The 18,788-nt window shown below is 42.4% G+C and overlaps 1 protein-coding gene across 4 annotated transcripts in view; it reads left to right on the plus strand.

The window, feature by feature from the left end:
• The window catches only part of ppp1r12a (protein phosphatase 1, regulatory subunit 12A), a 49,127-nt gene that overhangs the window by 14,806 nt on the left and 15,533 nt on the right, over positions 1-18,788 (plus strand). For 2 of the 4 annotated variants that reach the window (XM_073480533.1, XM_073480531.1), the window contains exons 2-11: positions 5,457-5,587; positions 9,602-9,720; positions 13,377-13,536; positions 14,205-14,349; positions 14,439-14,513; positions 14,601-14,692; positions 14,906-15,063; positions 15,801-15,892; positions 18,034-18,261; positions 18,428-18,519. In XM_073480533.1, coding sequence (XP_073336634.1) covers positions 5,457-5,587; positions 9,602-9,720; positions 13,377-13,536; positions 14,205-14,349; positions 14,439-14,513; positions 14,601-14,692; positions 14,906-15,063; positions 15,801-15,892; positions 18,034-18,261; positions 18,428-18,519 — 1,292 coding nt within the window. Of the gene's footprint in view, positions 1-5,456; positions 5,588-9,601; positions 9,721-13,376; positions 13,537-14,204; positions 14,350-14,438; positions 14,514-14,600; positions 14,693-14,905; positions 15,064-15,800; positions 15,923-18,033; positions 18,262-18,427; positions 18,520-18,788 lie in introns of all 4 variants that reach the window. The other 2 variants (XM_073480530.1, XM_073480532.1) reach the window with 1 other exon arrangement.

Raw genomic sequence — 18,788 nt, forward strand, 5'->3', positions numbered from 1 at the left:
CTCTGGCTGGCTCGGCAGGTTTCTCTGTCCTGTTCTTTCATAAAGTACCACTTGAGGCTTGTTCTTTCTTGACAAATACAGGCTGACCGTCCAGTCAGTGACGTCTGGCTGATGTTTATTTTAATGTGCTCTTGTCGGCATCGGCTCGTAAACACAGAAGACTCTTTTTGTCATTTAGAGGAAATGTTTTGAGCAGTTGGTAGGGGACAGTCCTGTGTTGTGAAATCGGATTCCAAGTGGTCCGTCACAACCTCAAGGATCAAACGGGCTGTAGTGAAGACACTGCATTCCTACTATAAGCATAGGATAACTTTACAGCGCTGTTAAATATGATGAGATTCACCTCATGTAAAATAATTTCCCTCTTCAGAGTTTTCTCCCACTTAGTCTCGGTGGAAAATTGCCAACTTTTTTTAATGACGCCTACTTTCCGTGGATTATAGATTTTCATCAGATTGGACCTTTGACTCCCGTTGATCATGGTTCAAGTTTTTCAACTTCAATTAATTTCTAATTAGAGATTAGTGATTTTCACTGCTTTTCTTGCCCCACTGCTAACAACATCCCACAGAGCCTAATGGATAAACAGAGTTTAATGGACATTGTGCGTCCTGCTCCTGAAAACGGCTCTATAGACCAATCAATTGGGGCATCCTGTGTCCATTGATCAGATTAGTACTTGATTTTTTTTCTTCTGCTGTGACGTCAAGTTCCCAGAAGGCTCAGTTTCCATTAGAGATGTCCTTTTATCAGAAAGGACGGCAAGGACTCATCTTCTGCAGCGACCTTGGCTAACTCAGGTCTACTTTGTGTGATTTTGTCACTGTGGCTATGATTTAAAATCACACACGCACTTGTGGCGCTCATTATCATTGAGAGGAGTCGTGCACAGTCTGGAGTAAATACTAATCCTGCAAAACGTTGTGTAGACAGCTGCCTTTGATCAAATAATGGCCTATAGATTATAGATTTATAAACATTTGAAGTTGATTTATTTATTTTAGTTTCTGAAGCACTTTAAACATTAACACTTTGCAACTTTGTTTTGTTTAAACCAGTGAATTTATCACAATTTCTTTTTGAGTGTGCTATGATTTAAATGAGAGATCTGCATCTTATTTCTGTTTAATATCCTGTGTTACGAAATGTATTATTGAGTGCATCGAAATGTATGTACTGGTGCACCAGTGCAACCAGTGTAAAAAGTTAGGCTGAAGCCATGGTGCATATATAGACTATTTATCGATGCATCAAAATCAGGATTTCTTGCTCCTTAATATCGGCATCTGCCCCAAAAATCGAGTATCGGTCGTGCTCCCTTTATTTCATGTTTTTGTCTTACTCTTCTTCAAGTGTGTAGTGCCATCCATCTTCTTGCCTTCGTGCTTGTCAAGGCCTCCTCTCTTCTCCCCCTCTCAGACACACTGGCCAAACAGGTTTAAATGGCAACGTGTCTGCGAGGGAGTCATTACGTGTCTGAATGTTTCCCTGTGAGCACAGCACAGGTCCTGTATGTAATTCGGAGGCTGGTTATGATGCGTGGGACAGGATAAAGCTCACAGTGTTTTTAATATAGGTTAAATGAAACCTCAATTTCCATTTGAATCCACCTCCTGTACTCTGACTCACTCACACTGCCTGCTGTCATATAGGAAATATCGTCTTTTAGATTTTTATATATATTGTATTTAATGAACCTTAGAGGTGAATCGTAGTGCAATGTGTGGTTGCAAAAGTCTGTACTGCCCCCTTGCATTACTGCTCTTCTCTGCAGATCTTGTCCGTTAGTTGAGGACTGAGCCTTCCATCACCATCAGCACTTTCTCTCAACTACCTTCTTCTTTCTCCTGTCCCTCTGGTCACTACACTACAGGCTGTCACACTGGCACCTGTCAGCCACAGACAATTACAGCCATTAAGGGATTACCTTTGTTGGGCTCCAGTAGCTGCTGGGAGGAGCCAGCGGAGGGAAGGTGACGCACTGGAGAGGGAGGTCACATTCAGCACTGCGTTCGCCTTAAGGGGCTTGTTTCCATTCTTAGAGAGAGAGAAGACTTTGAGGAGATAATGTGTGTGTGTGTGGGGAGAGACTGAGGGGGAGGATTTAGATGAGGGTATGGAGGACAGTTTTCAGATGAGAAGCAGAAAGCTGTAACAATCCTCTTTTTTTTTCAGCAGTCACAAACGAGAAAGACCAAACATCAGCGCAGTGCCTCACATCACTTGACATCTTCTGTTTAAAAGTCGTACTTGAACACACCACAAAATCTACAGAAGTCGTCTGAAAACCAAGATGCACATTTGTTTTGCACATGCTCAAAAATAAATAACTAGTAACTATTTTGTATTTGAATCCAAAAAATAAAAACTGCACACTGTTTTCTTTTCTTTACATTTGTCGTCATCTGCGGCAGTGAAGAGAGACTGTTCTAAAAAGGTGGAGCCACTGATTCAATAGGCCTAACAGCCAATTGGACCGCTCACTTTCACGTAATGCCTTGAAGCTGTCAATAATAGCCCATCGGTGCCTCTTGTCTTTATTTCGAATTCTGCGGATAATGGAGAACAAGCACAGCAGCCTGTAAATAATAAGCACCCACCCTTCTGTACCCAGAACATGGAGTTCATAATCACTTGATAATAGATTTAATGTGATTGCTATCAATATGACAATATACAAGGATTGTCCATTAAACTTGACTATCCTGTTTAGAAGTCTTGGGTGTCCCGATACTTAACTTTAAAACCATGAACCACATGTCTGCCTTTGTTGACATTACCAAATTACCGACTTGGATGGGAACCACAAGCTGCAATGTGTTGAGAGTGTAGCCACATCATTTGACGTCTAGCTAACAAACCCATGAGGGTGACATTTCATTAGTGGTGAGAGCTGCAGCACTTTCAAAGAAACATCTTGCCTTGTCATCTGCCCTGAAGCAAACTTGGATGAACCCAGGCTGTAAAATGAGTCCATCTGCACCTGGAGAAACTCTGTGCCTTAGCACCCACACACAACCAAATCACATCATGCGCACACACACAGTCAGATAAGCTCAGCAAGGCCTTTAGCAGGCACTCTTCAGCTCTGGCCATGTACGGCACTGTAAACGGCCCAAATTTGGACAAGGATTCCAGCCAGATAGTCGTGTGCCCTGAACGTGAGGCCGCTGTGTGTTCATGTGTATCTGTTTCCCTTGTCAACGCTTTTGTTGTCATAGCAACCTCAGGAGAGACTGCGAGACAGTCCAGGCATGGTGCTCAGTGATGGGGGCAAGGGGATTAGGGTGGCAAAGTTTGGTTTTCATATTGCTAAGTGGTAATTACTGTGGATTTCAAGAATGTCTCTATTGATTATTGACTGTCAGTGAGTATGATCCCATAGATCAGTTCTGTTGAGCATTTAGCTTAGCATGTCAGATAGCTGCAAAGATTTCCTTATTTTCTGTAAGGGGGCTTTGTTTCTTACCAGTGCTTTGCAGGCCTCTTTGATGTGAGGTAACTTCTTAACCTCAGGGCCTCTGTGTGTCCTGAATGTAAAGTGCTCTGCAGGCTCTCCATTGCTGCTTTTCCTCTGTCTTGTTCTGGATGTTGAGCAGAAATGTGACCTCCTCGACAGCTTGCTCCCTCTTCAGGCTTGTGGCCAAGAACAGTTGCTGTTTCTCTAACTCACTCACAGTTTTATCAGTAAAACAAGATTACAAAAAACTTATTTGATCATTTACACCCAGATGTATGGGAAAAGTAAATGTTCCGTCTTTTTGGTCAATCATGTTTGTCTGCAAATCGCAGTGGTTAGTGGTTAGCAGTATTGCCAAACAGTAAGAAGGTCCCGGGTAAACTTGTCGTGAGAAATTTTACAGAACTATTCCCAATGCAGACTCTTTTTAAAAAGTATTTCAGAAGGGGAGGGTGTACTTAATTACACTAGAGACAATAGAGAGGAGACAGGAAATGAGGAAAGAGAGAGACAGAGAGATTGGCGACAACATGCAATCATCAGATCCATGGCCGGTCTTGAACAATGGGGATGTTGCGATTACATGTTTGGTTTCAAGGATAAGTTCACCCAAAAAATGAATTTTGGATGAACTTAATGAAATTCATAGGTTTTAAACAACAAGAAAACATTACAAAAACATACAAAGCTACATTTAATTGCTTTAAAGTACATTAAAAACATGTAGAACTGACTAATGCATGTGTAATACCATAGTTTAGCCTTTTTAAACCTAAAGACTGTATAAAAAATAATGTAAATTTCCCCTTATACATTCACCAGCACTAGACTAACAAGTGCTGATTAGATGCATAACAGAAACCCAAAAAACGCCCACCCTGGTGCATATTCTGCCCCATAATGTGGGTAAAATCACAACATCTCCCACATCATGCGTCAGAGGTAGTTTTAAATTAGATCTCTCCTACTGCATCCGCTTTTTATTTCTGTGGGTATCACTTTTGTTTTCGCTGTACTGTCAGTCATATATGGTTCACTTGGCTGCACTGGAGGGTTTCAGAAAATGGTTGTATAACCTAAAGGATGGTGTGAGGAAAATTTGAGTGGTGCATACTAAGCGCCCACATTGTTGTCTGAGTTTCAATGCATGATATTGTTGTGGGTGGTCTGCTAGTTTGCAGTCCAGTGTCTTTGACTTCTACTTGACTGTATGCATTAATGAAATTGCATCAGGGAAATAACACTGGCTGCACCACCTGCCCTAGTGAGCGTAGTCTGTATGTGTGACTCACTGAGGTATTTTAATGTTGAGTTTGAATATCTTTACTTGTATTCAGACGTTCCTTAAGGCGCTCAAATTTCCCTCCACACTCCTGTCCTCAACCAAGAGACTGGTTTCAGATCTGCACAACCAGTAAGTGGCACATTATGTTTAGGATTGATTAAATGAAGAGGACAAACTCTGGGTGCAAAATGTGCTGGCAAATAAAACTGTTCCACTTTAGCTCGACCACAGATGTGGATTTAATCGAGTGATTCATCAGCCGCTGCTCAGTGTAACAGAAGAACGTACGGTGTGTGTGCGTGTGTTCGTGTGTGTGTGTTTGTGGTTATTTCGGTGGTTGATTTATCACACTTGAGAAAAATATTTGGCTAGTGTGCGAAGCAGACTTTTTGAGCAAAAGTGCTTTTAAAACGAGTCCTCTTAGTTTTTTTGCATCACGTAGCAGCCTATAGGCACAGCACCTCAATGCCTCCATCAGCAGTACTACGCTATGTGGTATTCCAAGCACCCCGGCTATGTGGAGGCATTTTGGGAATGCTCCGGCTGCCAAAATTCCCCAACAATTCTGGAAACACGTGGCAATCTATCAGATGCAGTGCAATGCTCTTCTCGTGCAAGTTCTTTGCATGCACGCACATAAACACACAGGGTAGGTCACACTCCCTTCTTATTACAGTGGCCTTACTCCCCTTTTCTCTCTTTCCCTCGCAGGCCTGCATAGACGACAATGTCGACATGGTGACTTTCCTGGTGGAGCATGGAGCCGGCATCAACCAGCCTGACAATGAGGGCTGGATCCCCCTCCACGCTGCAGCCTCCTGCGGATACCTAGACATAGCAGAGTAAGTACCCAGAGGCCTGTTTACTCAGTTTCCAAGAAGCCGTATCTGTTTCATCGTGTCATTTCTGCAAAGTCATCCTTACATCCTGTGTTGTAAGAATTTTTTTTAATGTCACTGCAGCACTTTTCAGTCTCAAGATTGTGTGAAAATATCCTGTCCAGCTGGTGCTTCACAATCACATTTGAATTGTCGAGCACAAAGTGACATCAGGGCTGCAGCTGAGGTCTGCAGTATCCTATCATCTCTGAGCCCTCCATTAGTGACCTGTGTCTTTGTATTGGTACAAGCAAGATTGATGTCTCCTCAGTACGGCTTAATGAAGTGCTGTACGCTCCAAAAATGGGATTTTGGTCTTTTATGAAAATTTTAAAGTTTAAAAACTGTTCACCCAAAATCAGAAATGCATGTTGTAGTGACATTTATCCTCTCCGATTGTTTTGGTGTGAGTTGTCGCGTTTTGAAGATGTCTGCCTTCTCTCAAGTAAAACAGAACTAGATGGCACTTGGTTTGTGGTGCTCAAAGCACTAAAGCACTAAGTCCTTGCCAGAAATCATGATGCAGTGACTAAAGATAATCCACAGACGGTTGTGAGCTGTTTCATGTAGGAAGTATTTCTTTTCTAGTGAACTATTCCCGCCAACAGCATCACCACACATTAGGAAGCGTGCGTCTACCCATGAATGAGAGAGTCTGCTCATGAACTGTTAGAGTTAACTAAACTGTAATATTAGCCAGGAAAAAAGATAAACCGATAAAGTTTGCCAGAAAAAATAAAAATCTATCCATTTTCTGGTATTTTATACTTTTTCTCTACTACAGTTATTTGCTGACTTAAGTTACTGGTTACTTGGCAGATTTGAATTATTTGGTGTTGAAAGGCTATTACTTGTGACATGTTATTAATCAGATCGTGCTGTGGGACAGACATTAAGTGAGACCACAGAGTGGTGCTTTTTTCCAAGTAATTAATTTTATTAGCACTCGTATACAAAAAACAACGAACGGCCAGACCGATGATCCGTCTAGCCTTACTCTCGTCCAAGGGTTGATGCACACTTCCTTCTGTGCGGTGATGAGGAAAGATCACGAGGATAAATGGTGCTACAGAAAAAAGGGAATCTCTGTCCCTTTAAGGTTGCACAGCAGCACTCTAGTGTCACGTATATTGCTATATTGACATTTACATTGTTTGACTAATTTCCTTGACTGTGCCATCCTTAATGGCTGCCAATAGGCTGATGTTTACTTAAGAAATGCCTGTGGTGCTGTTTCAGCTAGCATGCCAGAGCCAACATGTCAAAAGCGATCACTTTCAGTTGCACACACAGTTCTTGTCACATTTTGACAGAAGCCGCAGCCCATCTGATAGCTCAGACACACATTGTTGGCGTGATGTAATCAAATATGGAGAGATCATTGTCAGCCACTATATCTGGATTTGAGCTCTAGAGTTGCACTCTAGTATTTTCTTGCCGCTAGTCCTTTTCAGGTAAGAAGACTACTCGCAGGGCACAGAACACAACACAGAGATGTTATCAGAGGATATTTAAACAGGCTAAAGAGGGCTGAAGGAGCTCAGTTGTACTCATTGTTCAGGATATTGGGAGTGTGCTGTGACCTGCTTTACTTCTGTGTTACATTACAGGAACCTGGCTCCAAATTTATCCCTACTGTTGATGTTTTCCCAAAAAGTAACAAGTGCAAAAGGCCGTCGGGAGATACACACATGGCTTATGTACAAATTAGTTGGCAGGCAAACTTCTGCCTGGTATTTAAGTCGTAATGTAATTGCCTTTTTGAACAATAATGTGGAGAAATTGTGTCATTAAAATGTCCACACAGTTGTAGTGTTGTTATCTTCCCAAACCCAGATGGTCTGTGTCTCGCATGCCTCATGAACGCAGCATCAGCACTTGGCTAATATTGCAGAAAACAAGACGTTTTCTGTTGTCACATAATGAATGAAAAGGTCAAGTGGTTGGCCTGCTAGGGTGACTAATGGAGACATCATGTCATAGAGAGAAACTCTGCAACCTGATGTGGGTGGTGAGTTCTCAGTGGGCCCATTTTAATCCCAGCACCCTCATTCGCAGTAACGGGAACTCCAAGGCTGGACTGTATCTGTAAGCCCCTGGTGTCACCACAGCCATCTAATGGTAGGGTTGGTTAAGAATCCCACAGAGGGACTCTAGACCACAAAGCAATCAAACCTAGTAAAGCTGACCCAAAATAGTCAGAATAGAAAGTCCAATCAGGACGATATAAAACTTTGAAACGTAACTGCAGACAGTCAGTTGCCATTTGGGGGGGAAGTCATGAGCGCGGAGCCTGTTTCATGTGGTGTGTTGGCCCTAATGAGAAGGGCCTGAGTCACACCGCAGCTTTAATTGAAAGCAGCTGAAGTTAAGATGTTGAATGGTTAAAAAGGTCCTGAATCTGTGCTGGTGAGAGATAAAGAGGTAAAGGGTTAAAGCACCGAGTAGCCTTGGATACAGTGTTGGATGCTTATTTTGGTTGACTGCTAATATTTATAGAGCGTTTTATGGTTCCACTCGGGGTCTGTCATGCTTTCAGATGATGAGTCTGTTAAGGCCTTTGCAGACAAAGACTGTTCAGAGATGTAATTTTCATTCAATTTGACTTAAATCATCTGTGAAAGTAAAGATTTACACTACAGTAAGCGATATTTTTGGTTAAACCCTCAATCAAAGTCTGAGAATTTTTTTTCTTTTCTGAAGGAAATCTTTGTGTGATATAAAAGCTATCACAGTTATTTCAGGTATACTCAGCGTTCTTGTTTTGTTTACAGAATACTCACAACTGACAGATGACCTGGCAGATGACAGCGCTCATCACACTGTAAAAATGTTTTTGTGTGTGTTGTGACAAGCATTAGTTCTGAGGATTTGCCAAGATTTTCCATTTCTATCTTTCTGTTCAACTTTCTATTCAGTGTAGAATGGCAACAGTTAATCAATTAATGAAGTTGAGTTGCGTTTAGAAAAGAAAAACATAAAAAATCTCTCAGTCCACCTTCTGAAAAGGGGAATATATTTCTGTTTTGTTACTCCTCCATGACATTAAACTGAATATCTTAGGTTGTGGGTGAAACGAGACAACTGAGGACATCATCTTGGGCTTTGGGAAACAGTGATCGACATTTTACACTATTTTCTGATATGTCAAAAACAGAAGGCCAAAAAACGAATTAATTAATAGATATCTCATATCTTGTTTGGAGACCACCTAGCAGATGCGTATGAGTCCTCTTTTACTCCACATTGGATTGGCAGCAATAAGTGCTTCGATTGCATCAGTAGTTGCAGTACTGTAAGATTAACTGACAGTAGTTTAGTGTAAAGCTCCAGAGTGTAAACATCCATGGCACACACCTGCCACTCCTTGTCCAGACGCCTCTTTTTCTTTATCATTCAGGTGTGGCATGTTCACTATGTTTGCTCAGCCTGAGGAAGACCCTCTGCCATGTAAACACTGTGTGACTTAGCCGCCTTAAGTTTCCAACACTCGTCATTCGCATCTTACTTATTTGAGCATGTACCATGGTTATTTACCTTTGTCATACTGTGTTTGCTGACACTTAATTGTGAGTCAAACACGGCGCCAAGTTTTAAGATTGTGCAACAGATAATAATGCATTTCATTTTTGTAATACATTTGATTCATGGGGTCAGTGTTATTTGGTCTAGAGGTATCAGGAAGATGTGACTGGAAAAACCGGAGATGCCGACTGTGGTGTGGTGTCAACTAATTTTGTCGTTGAACCAAAAACAACAGAGGTCCTGTCCTTCAACTGTTTCCTCATCAGTTAAAGGAAGTAACAGTTGCTTTTACATCCTTTCCTTTTCACCCTGTCGAAGGCAGCTACAGTTAGACTTTTGAGTGGGAAAAATCAACTAGACTATTTCAGTATATGCCAACATTTTAGAATGATGTTTATATGAATATGTTATTGGCTCAGACACTAAATGTTTGTGTGTGCGCTGTCGTTGCAGGTATCTCATCAGCCAGGGTGCCAGTGTAGGAGTTGTGAACAGTGAAGGTGAGACGCCTCTGGACATTGCTGAAGAGGAGGCAATGGAGGAGCTCCTGCAGAATGAGATCAACAGACAAGGTATAGTATCACAGACATCTTGAACATTGGACATCTGCTACTGAGAAATCTTCTTTCCCAGCGCCACCTTCATAAAAAATGTACTACAATGTGAAAATGTCACAAGTGGATTTAACCACAGATAATATACTGCAGTAAGTTCTGCCACTACTGGTTTCTCAGTCAAAACAATAAAACCACAAGACCAAAAGAGTATCATGGGAGTTGTGGTCTAAATTGTTAACACTCACCAATGCTGTTTAAAATCTAATGTGATCACTCATATCCATATCTAGAAACTTCCTGATATGTTAACAATGTAAATGGAAGCATAGCTGTTCGGGGCACCGTGTGTATTTCATGCATGTATAAGTATGTTGTCAGACATATTCCGAGTTCTCAATGAGCACCAGTTACCTGATGTTTTTCACTTGCTTGTACGAGATAAGCGATCCACCTGAGTTGTGAGCACTCGTGATGATTCCAAGCTGAAAAGACGAGTCTTTCTATTTTTGGCCAGGGCATTCTTGAGATGATGAAAGGCCCTCCCCTATGGTGAGAGGCCACGCACAGACGTGTTAACTGGCCCCGGGCCAGAGGGGTGCTCCTCAGCTCACATTCACTAATAAAGGTTGGCTGGCTCTCTCCTCTCTGTGAAAAGAAAGCTTTACATTCTCATATTTAAGACATTTGTTTGCATTCGCAGAGAAAAAACATTACAATTGAGATCATTGATTGTTACAGTAAGGGGTGAATGCAAGTCTTGCACAGGTGGCCAATCGTGTAAGCCTTGCTGATACATGCATCGAACAGCCCTATTAAAATGTGTACGATAAGCTTGTCCACAAGATCAGAAGATGCACAGTCTCCATGTGATGCATTAGTGTAAACTGTCTAGTATCTTTGGCAACCTTGAGAAAAAATGGCTGCCTCTAAGCTGCCAATCTCTCGAGAGTCATTTAAGTCGAGGTCCAAGTGTCTGAAAGCACATGCTATCCACTGATAATTACACTCAGAGGGCTGTTTGCATGTTACGCTCCTCGGCTGTGTTATATAATGGCGGCGAGACATGCACCCACCCGAACCTCAAGCATCTCGGTCAGCAGCAGCTGTCAGCTTTGATTTGCTCGTGCCTGATGGACATGCTGTGTGGTTGGTAGCATTCACACGCTGCCTCCTCCAAGATCCATCACTGACGGACGCAAAGCCAAATCTGCATCTTCATTCAGCATGCTCATAGAGCCAAACTACTGAATACTTTGTCATAGTGTGGAACGTTAGGTGTTCAAAGTTGAGCCGTATTTAGCAATAATTAATGCATAAAACTCTTTTTGGGATAAAACTCTGCTGAAGAGTGAATTAGCAATGATCCTGGCCTCGGGACAGCTGCAGACAATCCACAGCTCAGTTCTCTATGCTAGAGGTAGCAGGCAGCATTATGCAACGAGCTGTTGTGTAACACTTCTGTATGTTTGTAATGTGATTTTCTCCCCTCAAAGAGATACCAGTCATGGGGTTAAACTTGTTAGCAAGTGGCCATGGATTCCCCTTGTCAGGGACAAAACCTCTCGCGCCTCTCCTTGACCCCGATTGGGTCAAGTGACTGGACAGCCCTGTCGCCCTCCTCCTCCTCCCCTCCTCCTCCATCAGCTGCTTCATGATGGCTGCTGCCGCCTGTCCTTGTAATAGACTGCAGGTGGATAACATCACAAATGTTTCTCTGTCCCTGGTGCTGAGAGGACAAGGAGGTAATTTGGATCAGTAGTTTCCTCTCAGCTCAAAATAAAACTCTTTACTGTTGTCCTTTCTATAAAGCCAGTAACTATACCTTTTGCTGAGGATCTTGTGCTTCCCTCAGGGTAGATTGATTCTATAGATATTTCATTCAGCTCTAACAGACATACAGTAGGTATATTGTGCGTGAGTTGAAGGGGGAGGCAAGTCCTTTTTTGGTCTATTGGATTTTCTCCTTATCTCCTGAAATGCTCGGTTAGAAGATGTGCTGTTCTCTTGTAAAAACTCAACTTTGAACCGCTGCCAATTCCTCCACTCGGCTCTTGTTCTGTAGTCCTACTTAGAGGCCATTAGGCTCCCTGCTTTTTATAGACGCAGTGTAGGCTACTTCCCAAGAGATCACAGGGACGTTGCCCTACCTGGCCAGCTCCCATTGCCTACATTAACTGAGGTTAATTTTCCTCTGTAGCATATGTGCACTGCGTTTTCTCTTACCTGTCAAGTTGGGGTGTGTCTGTCTCACCTCGATTAAATACAGTTATGCTACACATATGTACCCTGCACTTTATGCTCTTTAATGAGCTTGGTTGGTGGAATATAGCAACACAGTGTTCGACACCAAAGTGGTATAATATGCTTTAAAAATGGTCTTAAATTAAACTCTGCAAAAACCCTGAAAACAAGGCTGAACACATATTAAAAAGCATTTTTTGTAATATTATGCAGTTTTGTAAAAGTCTCAGTCTGATGCTTTAAATCATGCTTTTGATTTAAGTTTTTATCACATTGCTTTTTGGTTACAAAACCAAGTTTTTGGTTTTTGTAACCTTGAAAGAATGTGAACACATTTGGATGGCGTTTACGAAGTTACTGCTTCACTGACCAACCAGCCATAGTGAGTAAATGGTCCAGTTTCTGTCCTCAAGTCACTTGGTTTGAAATGAAACTTGAAAATCCAGTCGAACATAAAGTCAGACACTGAGTCATCTTCTTCCCATTTGTTTTCCTTTTCTTGGACCTCACTTCACTAATCCTCTTAATGAGCAACATGTCCAGTTTTAAACAATCCAGTCGCCTTGGTCATTTGGAAAGTGGTTAGATTTTCACTGACTTTAAAGGCTTTTAGACCATTTTAAAAAATGTAAAAGAGCAACAGGCTTGTCGCTGATGTCAATTACTTTGTTTGGGATTCTAGGGTCCTGTTCTACACCGAGCAAGGGCTAAAACACTGGTTGAGGCCAAACCTGCAGACACAGATGTCCTCTTTCATTGGTTTAAAAGCTTGGGGCAATCTTAAAGCTTTTCCAGGGTGTCAGGAAATGAGTGATAATGTATCCTTGGGAGTAGAACAAAAACCTATAAGATCAGCTGAAGTTTTGGCTCCAACCCCAGAGCACTTCTCGGATCGCTGTTTATGTAGCTCAACACAGTTAACGCTCTGCTGACGAGTCAGCGACTCGTGCGGCAGTGCATTTCAGACCGTCTCGTGTTCCAACCAGGTGTCAACAAGACAATACAGGCCTGTTTTCACTGCTGCACCACATGCAGCTTATAGCTTAGACATATTGACCCACTTAAACCAGCCGAGGCCTGTGTGTTTGCAGCCACTATTTCATTTTCAGATTGACAGAAAATTGGCACAGAACTGTTTGCTGAAGCTGAACAAGTGCTTTACAACACCCTCTAGTGTTGATAGAGGTGCCCAGAATAATGTAATGTATATTTTTCCAAAGGATAACATTAATACATGTAATGAAATAAATCCCAAACATTCACATTCCTTACTCTCGATGTCAGACAGGTAAATCTCATAATAAATACCTTGATATGTTCTCCCGCCTCCATTCTCTGGGTTCAGTGTTACAGCTGGCAGCTTGTTGATAAGTAGCAGGTAATCCTTCAGTGCCACTCTAACAGTGTCAGTCTCCTCTGTCACTCCCAAGGCGTGGACATCGAGGCAGCCCGGAAAGAGGAGGAGCGGGTCATGCTGAGGGATGCCCGGCAGTGGCTCAACAGCGGCCAGATCCAAGACGTCCGGCACGCTAAGTCAGGAGGAACGTCACTCCATGTAGCTGCTGCGAAGGGATACGTCGAGGTTTTAAAGTAAGCAGTGGTCTTCACTTCACAGGTTGTAGAGCTGTGTGAACTTCTTTCCATGTTGCGACAACTCATTACATAAATTATTTCCTGTATATTATATACATACTGTTCATAGTTAAGACAGTGGTGAGACCTAGCATTGTGTTTTTTTCTTTGTTAATGCCAAACATATCTTGGTCTCTGCATCTTGTCAACGCGGTGTTCTGACGTTGTCTCTATCGGGTGTTAATATGGCTACGCTGCTCGAGGATAGGAACTGCAGCCGTCTGTCCATCTGGTCTGGGAAGCCAGCCAGCGAACTCTACTGCCATAGATAGCTCTAAGCTCTCCGATGTTCAGCTTGATATATAACACAGGGATCTAAATGCAAAGTTCATACAAAGTCTTAAAAGAATATGCTTGAATTTTGCTCGTTAAAAACTGTACAAACAAGCTGAAATCTTAGTTTTATAACTCATTTTGCTCTCACAGATTATGTGTTTTGGGGGCTGGATTTTTATATCTCACAAATCTTACCTGGGGGTTACAATGCTGGCGCTCTTCTAAAAGCCTGTACCCTTGCATCACCTCGAAGGATTAGTTTACAGATTCAAATCTGATTGTGACTTCAAAGGAAAACTGTTTTTGTTTCCCCTCTCTCTCTCACACTCCCCCACTCCTTCTTTGTGCAGGCTTTTAATCCAGGCAGGATATGATGTAAATATTAAGGACTACGATGGCTGGACTCCTCTACATGCAGCAGCACACTGGGGCAAGGAGGAGGCGTGTAGGATACTGGTGGAGAATCTATGTGACATGGACCTCATTAATAAAATGGTGGGTAACTTGAAGCTGTCACGAGTCGTGTCTGGAAGTGTAGAGCAATCCATATTTGAGGTAACTTTTATTGTGCTTCTTTCCCTCAGGGCCAAACGGCTTTTGATGTAGCAGATGAAGATGTTCTGGGTTACTTAGAAGAACTACAAAAGAAACAAAATCTGGTGAGTCAGCGTGGCTGCTACTTGTAAGGACTTATACCTGCAGTGTCAGTGATAGATTAATATGAGTGATTTTTGTTTTTATTCCAGCTGATGAGTGGCAAGAAAGACGTTAAGAAATCTCCTTTGATTGAAACAACAACCACCGGGGACAACAACCAATCACTGAAACCACTCAAGAGGTAAATAACTTGATAGATGGTTAAAAATAAATCAATGTTTTCTAAATTATTAGGCACCTGCAGCACAAGCATAACTAATTAAACTTGGTTTGAATGATCTGTTTTGTATCTTTGACTTGTTTTCTGTCTTGCAGTTTAAATGACTGTACTGCACGTAATCTGTAGTTCTGTTTTAAGTGAGTGAGAGTTTTGAGTTAAATTTGTGTGTTGCAGCAAAGAAACGCTGCTTCTGGAGCCAGAAAAGAGCGCCCCACGCATCGAGACCTTAGAACCGGAGAAGGTGGATGAAGAAGAGGAGGGGAAGAAGGACGAGTCGAGCTGCTCCAGTGAAGAAGAGGAGGATGAAGATTCAGAGTCGGAGAATGAAGCAGGTACTGTGTGGGACTTATTTTAGATGGTATCAGTAAATCTGAAGCCAAAGCATTTATTGATTGTCAGGTAAAATACTTATCGTTATCACAAGAAAACAAAACTTTGTTTGCTCTTATTACCTAAAATGTCGACAGAGATCAGCAGTGCAATGCCACCAGGCATTAAAGGCGTCTTGAAACTTAATTTTAAGATGAAAATGTCATATTATTTATCGCTGCACCAGACTGTAGTTCAGTCTTATGCCATGCAAACACCCACTAATGTGGGTAGTTTCCTTTGCCGTTTCCTTGTGCCAATTACTATTCCTGCCCATTCTCATGCCCGCTCTAACACATCAGCTTTAAGTTGAGCACTGTATCTAAGGGATAGGGCCCCTTACAATAATTAGCCATAATCGTAATACCCTCATATCAATCCACTAAGGAAAACATTCTTACAACAAATAGAAAAGTTAGTACATGTTCATACGTCCACCCCCAAAGAGGAGTTTATGTATGTAATGCCCATATCTCCAGAATTCTCCCTTTTTGTTATCTTGCGATAACGAAATGATTAACTCTTGATCTCAAGATAACTGCATAAAAAGAAACAATCGGCCATTGTCAGCTCACGTAATGTGGTAAACATTTATTTCTCTAATGCATTTGTATTCTTCACTGAGCGTGTTCTAATTTATATATTAATTATTTGTTCATTAAAACAACTCTTTAACTGTTTTCCTTTTTGATTCCTCCAGACAAGAGCAAGCCTTCAGCATCCGTGAGCAACAGCACGACGCCCACGACGACCAGCATCACCGTGTCACCTCCAACTAGCCCAACTAACCAGGTGACGACCCCCACTTCTCCAGTAAAGAAGGTACGGCCTGGTGGATGAGTATTTATCGTCCCACCCCGGGCAGACCGCCACCACAGTACCATCATTTTAAAAAAATAATTGAAAGAGGCATATTTCACTCAAATTTAGCTCTCATTTGATTGGTTTTAAAAGACCCTGGAGAAAATGAGATGCTGTAGCACAGCACCTAATCTAACCACATCAGGTAGGGACTGCACCACCTCCGTTACATATTTTGCTCTACTGAGACATGTTGGTACATACATCAATAATAATTCATCATCTCTTTAGTGTTTCTCTCCCTTGAACACAAACCTAATTTCACAGCCGGCTGAAGGTACTCAGGGTTTACATAAATGAGTTTGCAGTTCACACTCCAGGCCCCAGCAGAAATATTTGTTCCTGGTTGTGATTGGCTCTTAATGTTGCAGTTAAATGAGCACACAGAGGCCCTGAGAATGACAGTTACGGCGAGTTTTCGAGGGCGTTTAACAAACATGGTATCAGTTTGTCAGTGGCCAATTCTAGATAACATTTACTATACATGTGTTTGGCTACCAGGAGACCAGAGTGTACCGAGCGGTGTCGGGTTAGTTGAGAAGAATATAACTAGGGCTTGGATGGTAGTGTGTTCCCACTTGTGAGTCTGCTGCCCTCTGCTGGTAAAATGCGACCAAGCATTTAACCGAAGTGAACCTGGTAAAATTCTCCAAGAGCATGGCTGCTTCCTTCAGTCCACTTGTTAAAACATATTTAATAGTTGGAAAGGTATTTTTTCTCTGCCCAGAGATGAATAGGACACATTTAGAACTGAAAATTAAATCCCCCAAATAAAATCTGTGCTGCTCAGTCTGTGATATTGGACACCGCCTACACACTGCGTCATCATTTCACACTCCTGAATGCAGCCTGAATAGGAAGGTATCTTTTACAGTTTTCTATTTCTTTCTGAATGTGCACCCTGCAATCAGTGGCCACCCACCCAAGACTTTCTAAATGTTGTTTCCTTTTTTTTTTTTTTTTTTTTTTTTCTGCTTCTTTTCTTGCAATTCTGATCCTTCTTTGAAGCCTAGCGCTCACACATCACAATGTCTTCTGTCTAACAAGAGTGAGCAAAAAGCATTAACAATTTTGACACTACCAAATGTTTGTTGGATCTGTCACTTATTCCAACTGAGAACAATAATGGTAGTAGTCCCCCCCCCCCATGGTTTGGCAGTAAGCATTGTGTGGTGTGACTAGGCCTTTAAAAAAAGCCATAAAGTGTGTTTCTTTTGCTGCTGCTTCTGTCTTATTCTGGCTTTTTCTCTGTCTCAACCTGTCTGTCCTCCTCCCTGCCCTCCTTCCCTCCCTCTCTCTGCGTCTTTCTCACCCCGGGCTCTTGTCTTGGTTGGCTTTAGTTTGATTGTATTACTCCCCTCATGCCTGTGGCGGAGCCAGGCTGTCCTGCATTGTGGCGTCAAGGCTTGCGCAAAACTGGCATTTCTCTAGTGCCCAAAAAACCTATGGTGAGGCATTGGTGTGCACCAGAGTTGTTCTGTCATCCTACACGCACCTGTGCATTGATAAAGTACTAAACACCACCACCCTAACCACCCTGGCCCGATCCAGGTGATGCTGATTGAACCTCCCTCTCGCTGACTTTCACTCATCAACCCTACATGGTGTTGTTTGCACTTGTATTCAACAGATGCACTGTCCTGATTGTGCTTTCACCGTGTCTCTGTGTGGCTTCTGTGTTTTTGTTTAGTTGCCTGTCATCTTTTGAATGTAAACTTATCAATCGGACCCCAAAATCCCAGCTGGTTTAATTACACTTCCACCACCTGTTGTACAAGAGCGTTACATTATTAGCATATTGTGAGAAGCGGCTCTGTTTTGGAATGATTTTTAGAGTCCAGTAGTTTTAGTGGATGTGATAGTACCTCTTAACTGGCATGCCGTTCCTTTAAAAATGACCTCTTATGGTCTTATCTAAACTTTTTCCAGCCCCTGGAGATTAATCTGAACCTTTTTGACCTGATTGAAATCTCTATTACTTACTAAGATGACTAAAAAATCTAATTTAACATCTTATCACAGTTAAATTGTGAACTTTGTAAACTAAATCAGTACCACTTGCTCCCTCTCAGACCGCTCAGCCTGCCGGAAAGGTCTCTGCTAAAGTGACAGAGGAGGAGAGGAAGGACGAGTCTCCATCGTCGTGGCGGCTGGGTTTGAGGAAGACGGGCAGCTATGGCGCGCTGGCGGAGATCACAGCTACCAAGGAGGCTCAGAAGGAGAAGGACACGACCGGGGTGATGCGCTCAGCTTCGAGCCCTCGCCTCTCCTCCTCCCTGGACAACAAAGACAAAGAGAAGGTCAACAGTCACATAATCAGATCCTTTTATCAGGCTCGATACTTTCATGAACTCTGTTTTTGTAAGAGCTCGATTTCAATAGCAAAGAAAGTTGAAGATTATTGTAGTTATATTTGAGAACACAAATGATCACTAACATCAGCCCTGTTCATTCCCATGTCTCCAGGAAAAGGATAAAGGGACCCGGCTTGCCTACGTGGCCCCCACCATCCCCAGGAGACTGGCCAGTACTTCAGACATTGACGAGAAGGAAAACAGGTGAAGCCCTGGAGCCGAGTGGCTCTGTGCAAACATGCATTGGCATGAGCGGCACCTGCTGCCCACTGCTGTGTGTTGCAGGCAACACAATGCTCTGCATGGTGTGTGTGGCTCTAAGAAGCTGCCTTTGGTTAGGCTGTTATGGATTTGGCAGACCTTAAATTTGCTAGAAAAAGGGGAGATTTCATAATGGGTTTAATTTGGAAAAACTACTATCAAGTATTTATGTGAGTATCTGTTTGTGGAAACCTGGGGTACGATTGTAGCTT

The sequence above is a fragment of the Pagrus major genome, chromosome 14 (genome assembly GCF_040436345.1).
Source record: "Pagrus major chromosome 14, Pma_NU_1.0".
In the NCBI taxonomy this organism is placed as follows: domain Eukaryota; kingdom Metazoa; phylum Chordata; class Actinopteri; order Spariformes; family Sparidae; genus Pagrus; species Pagrus major.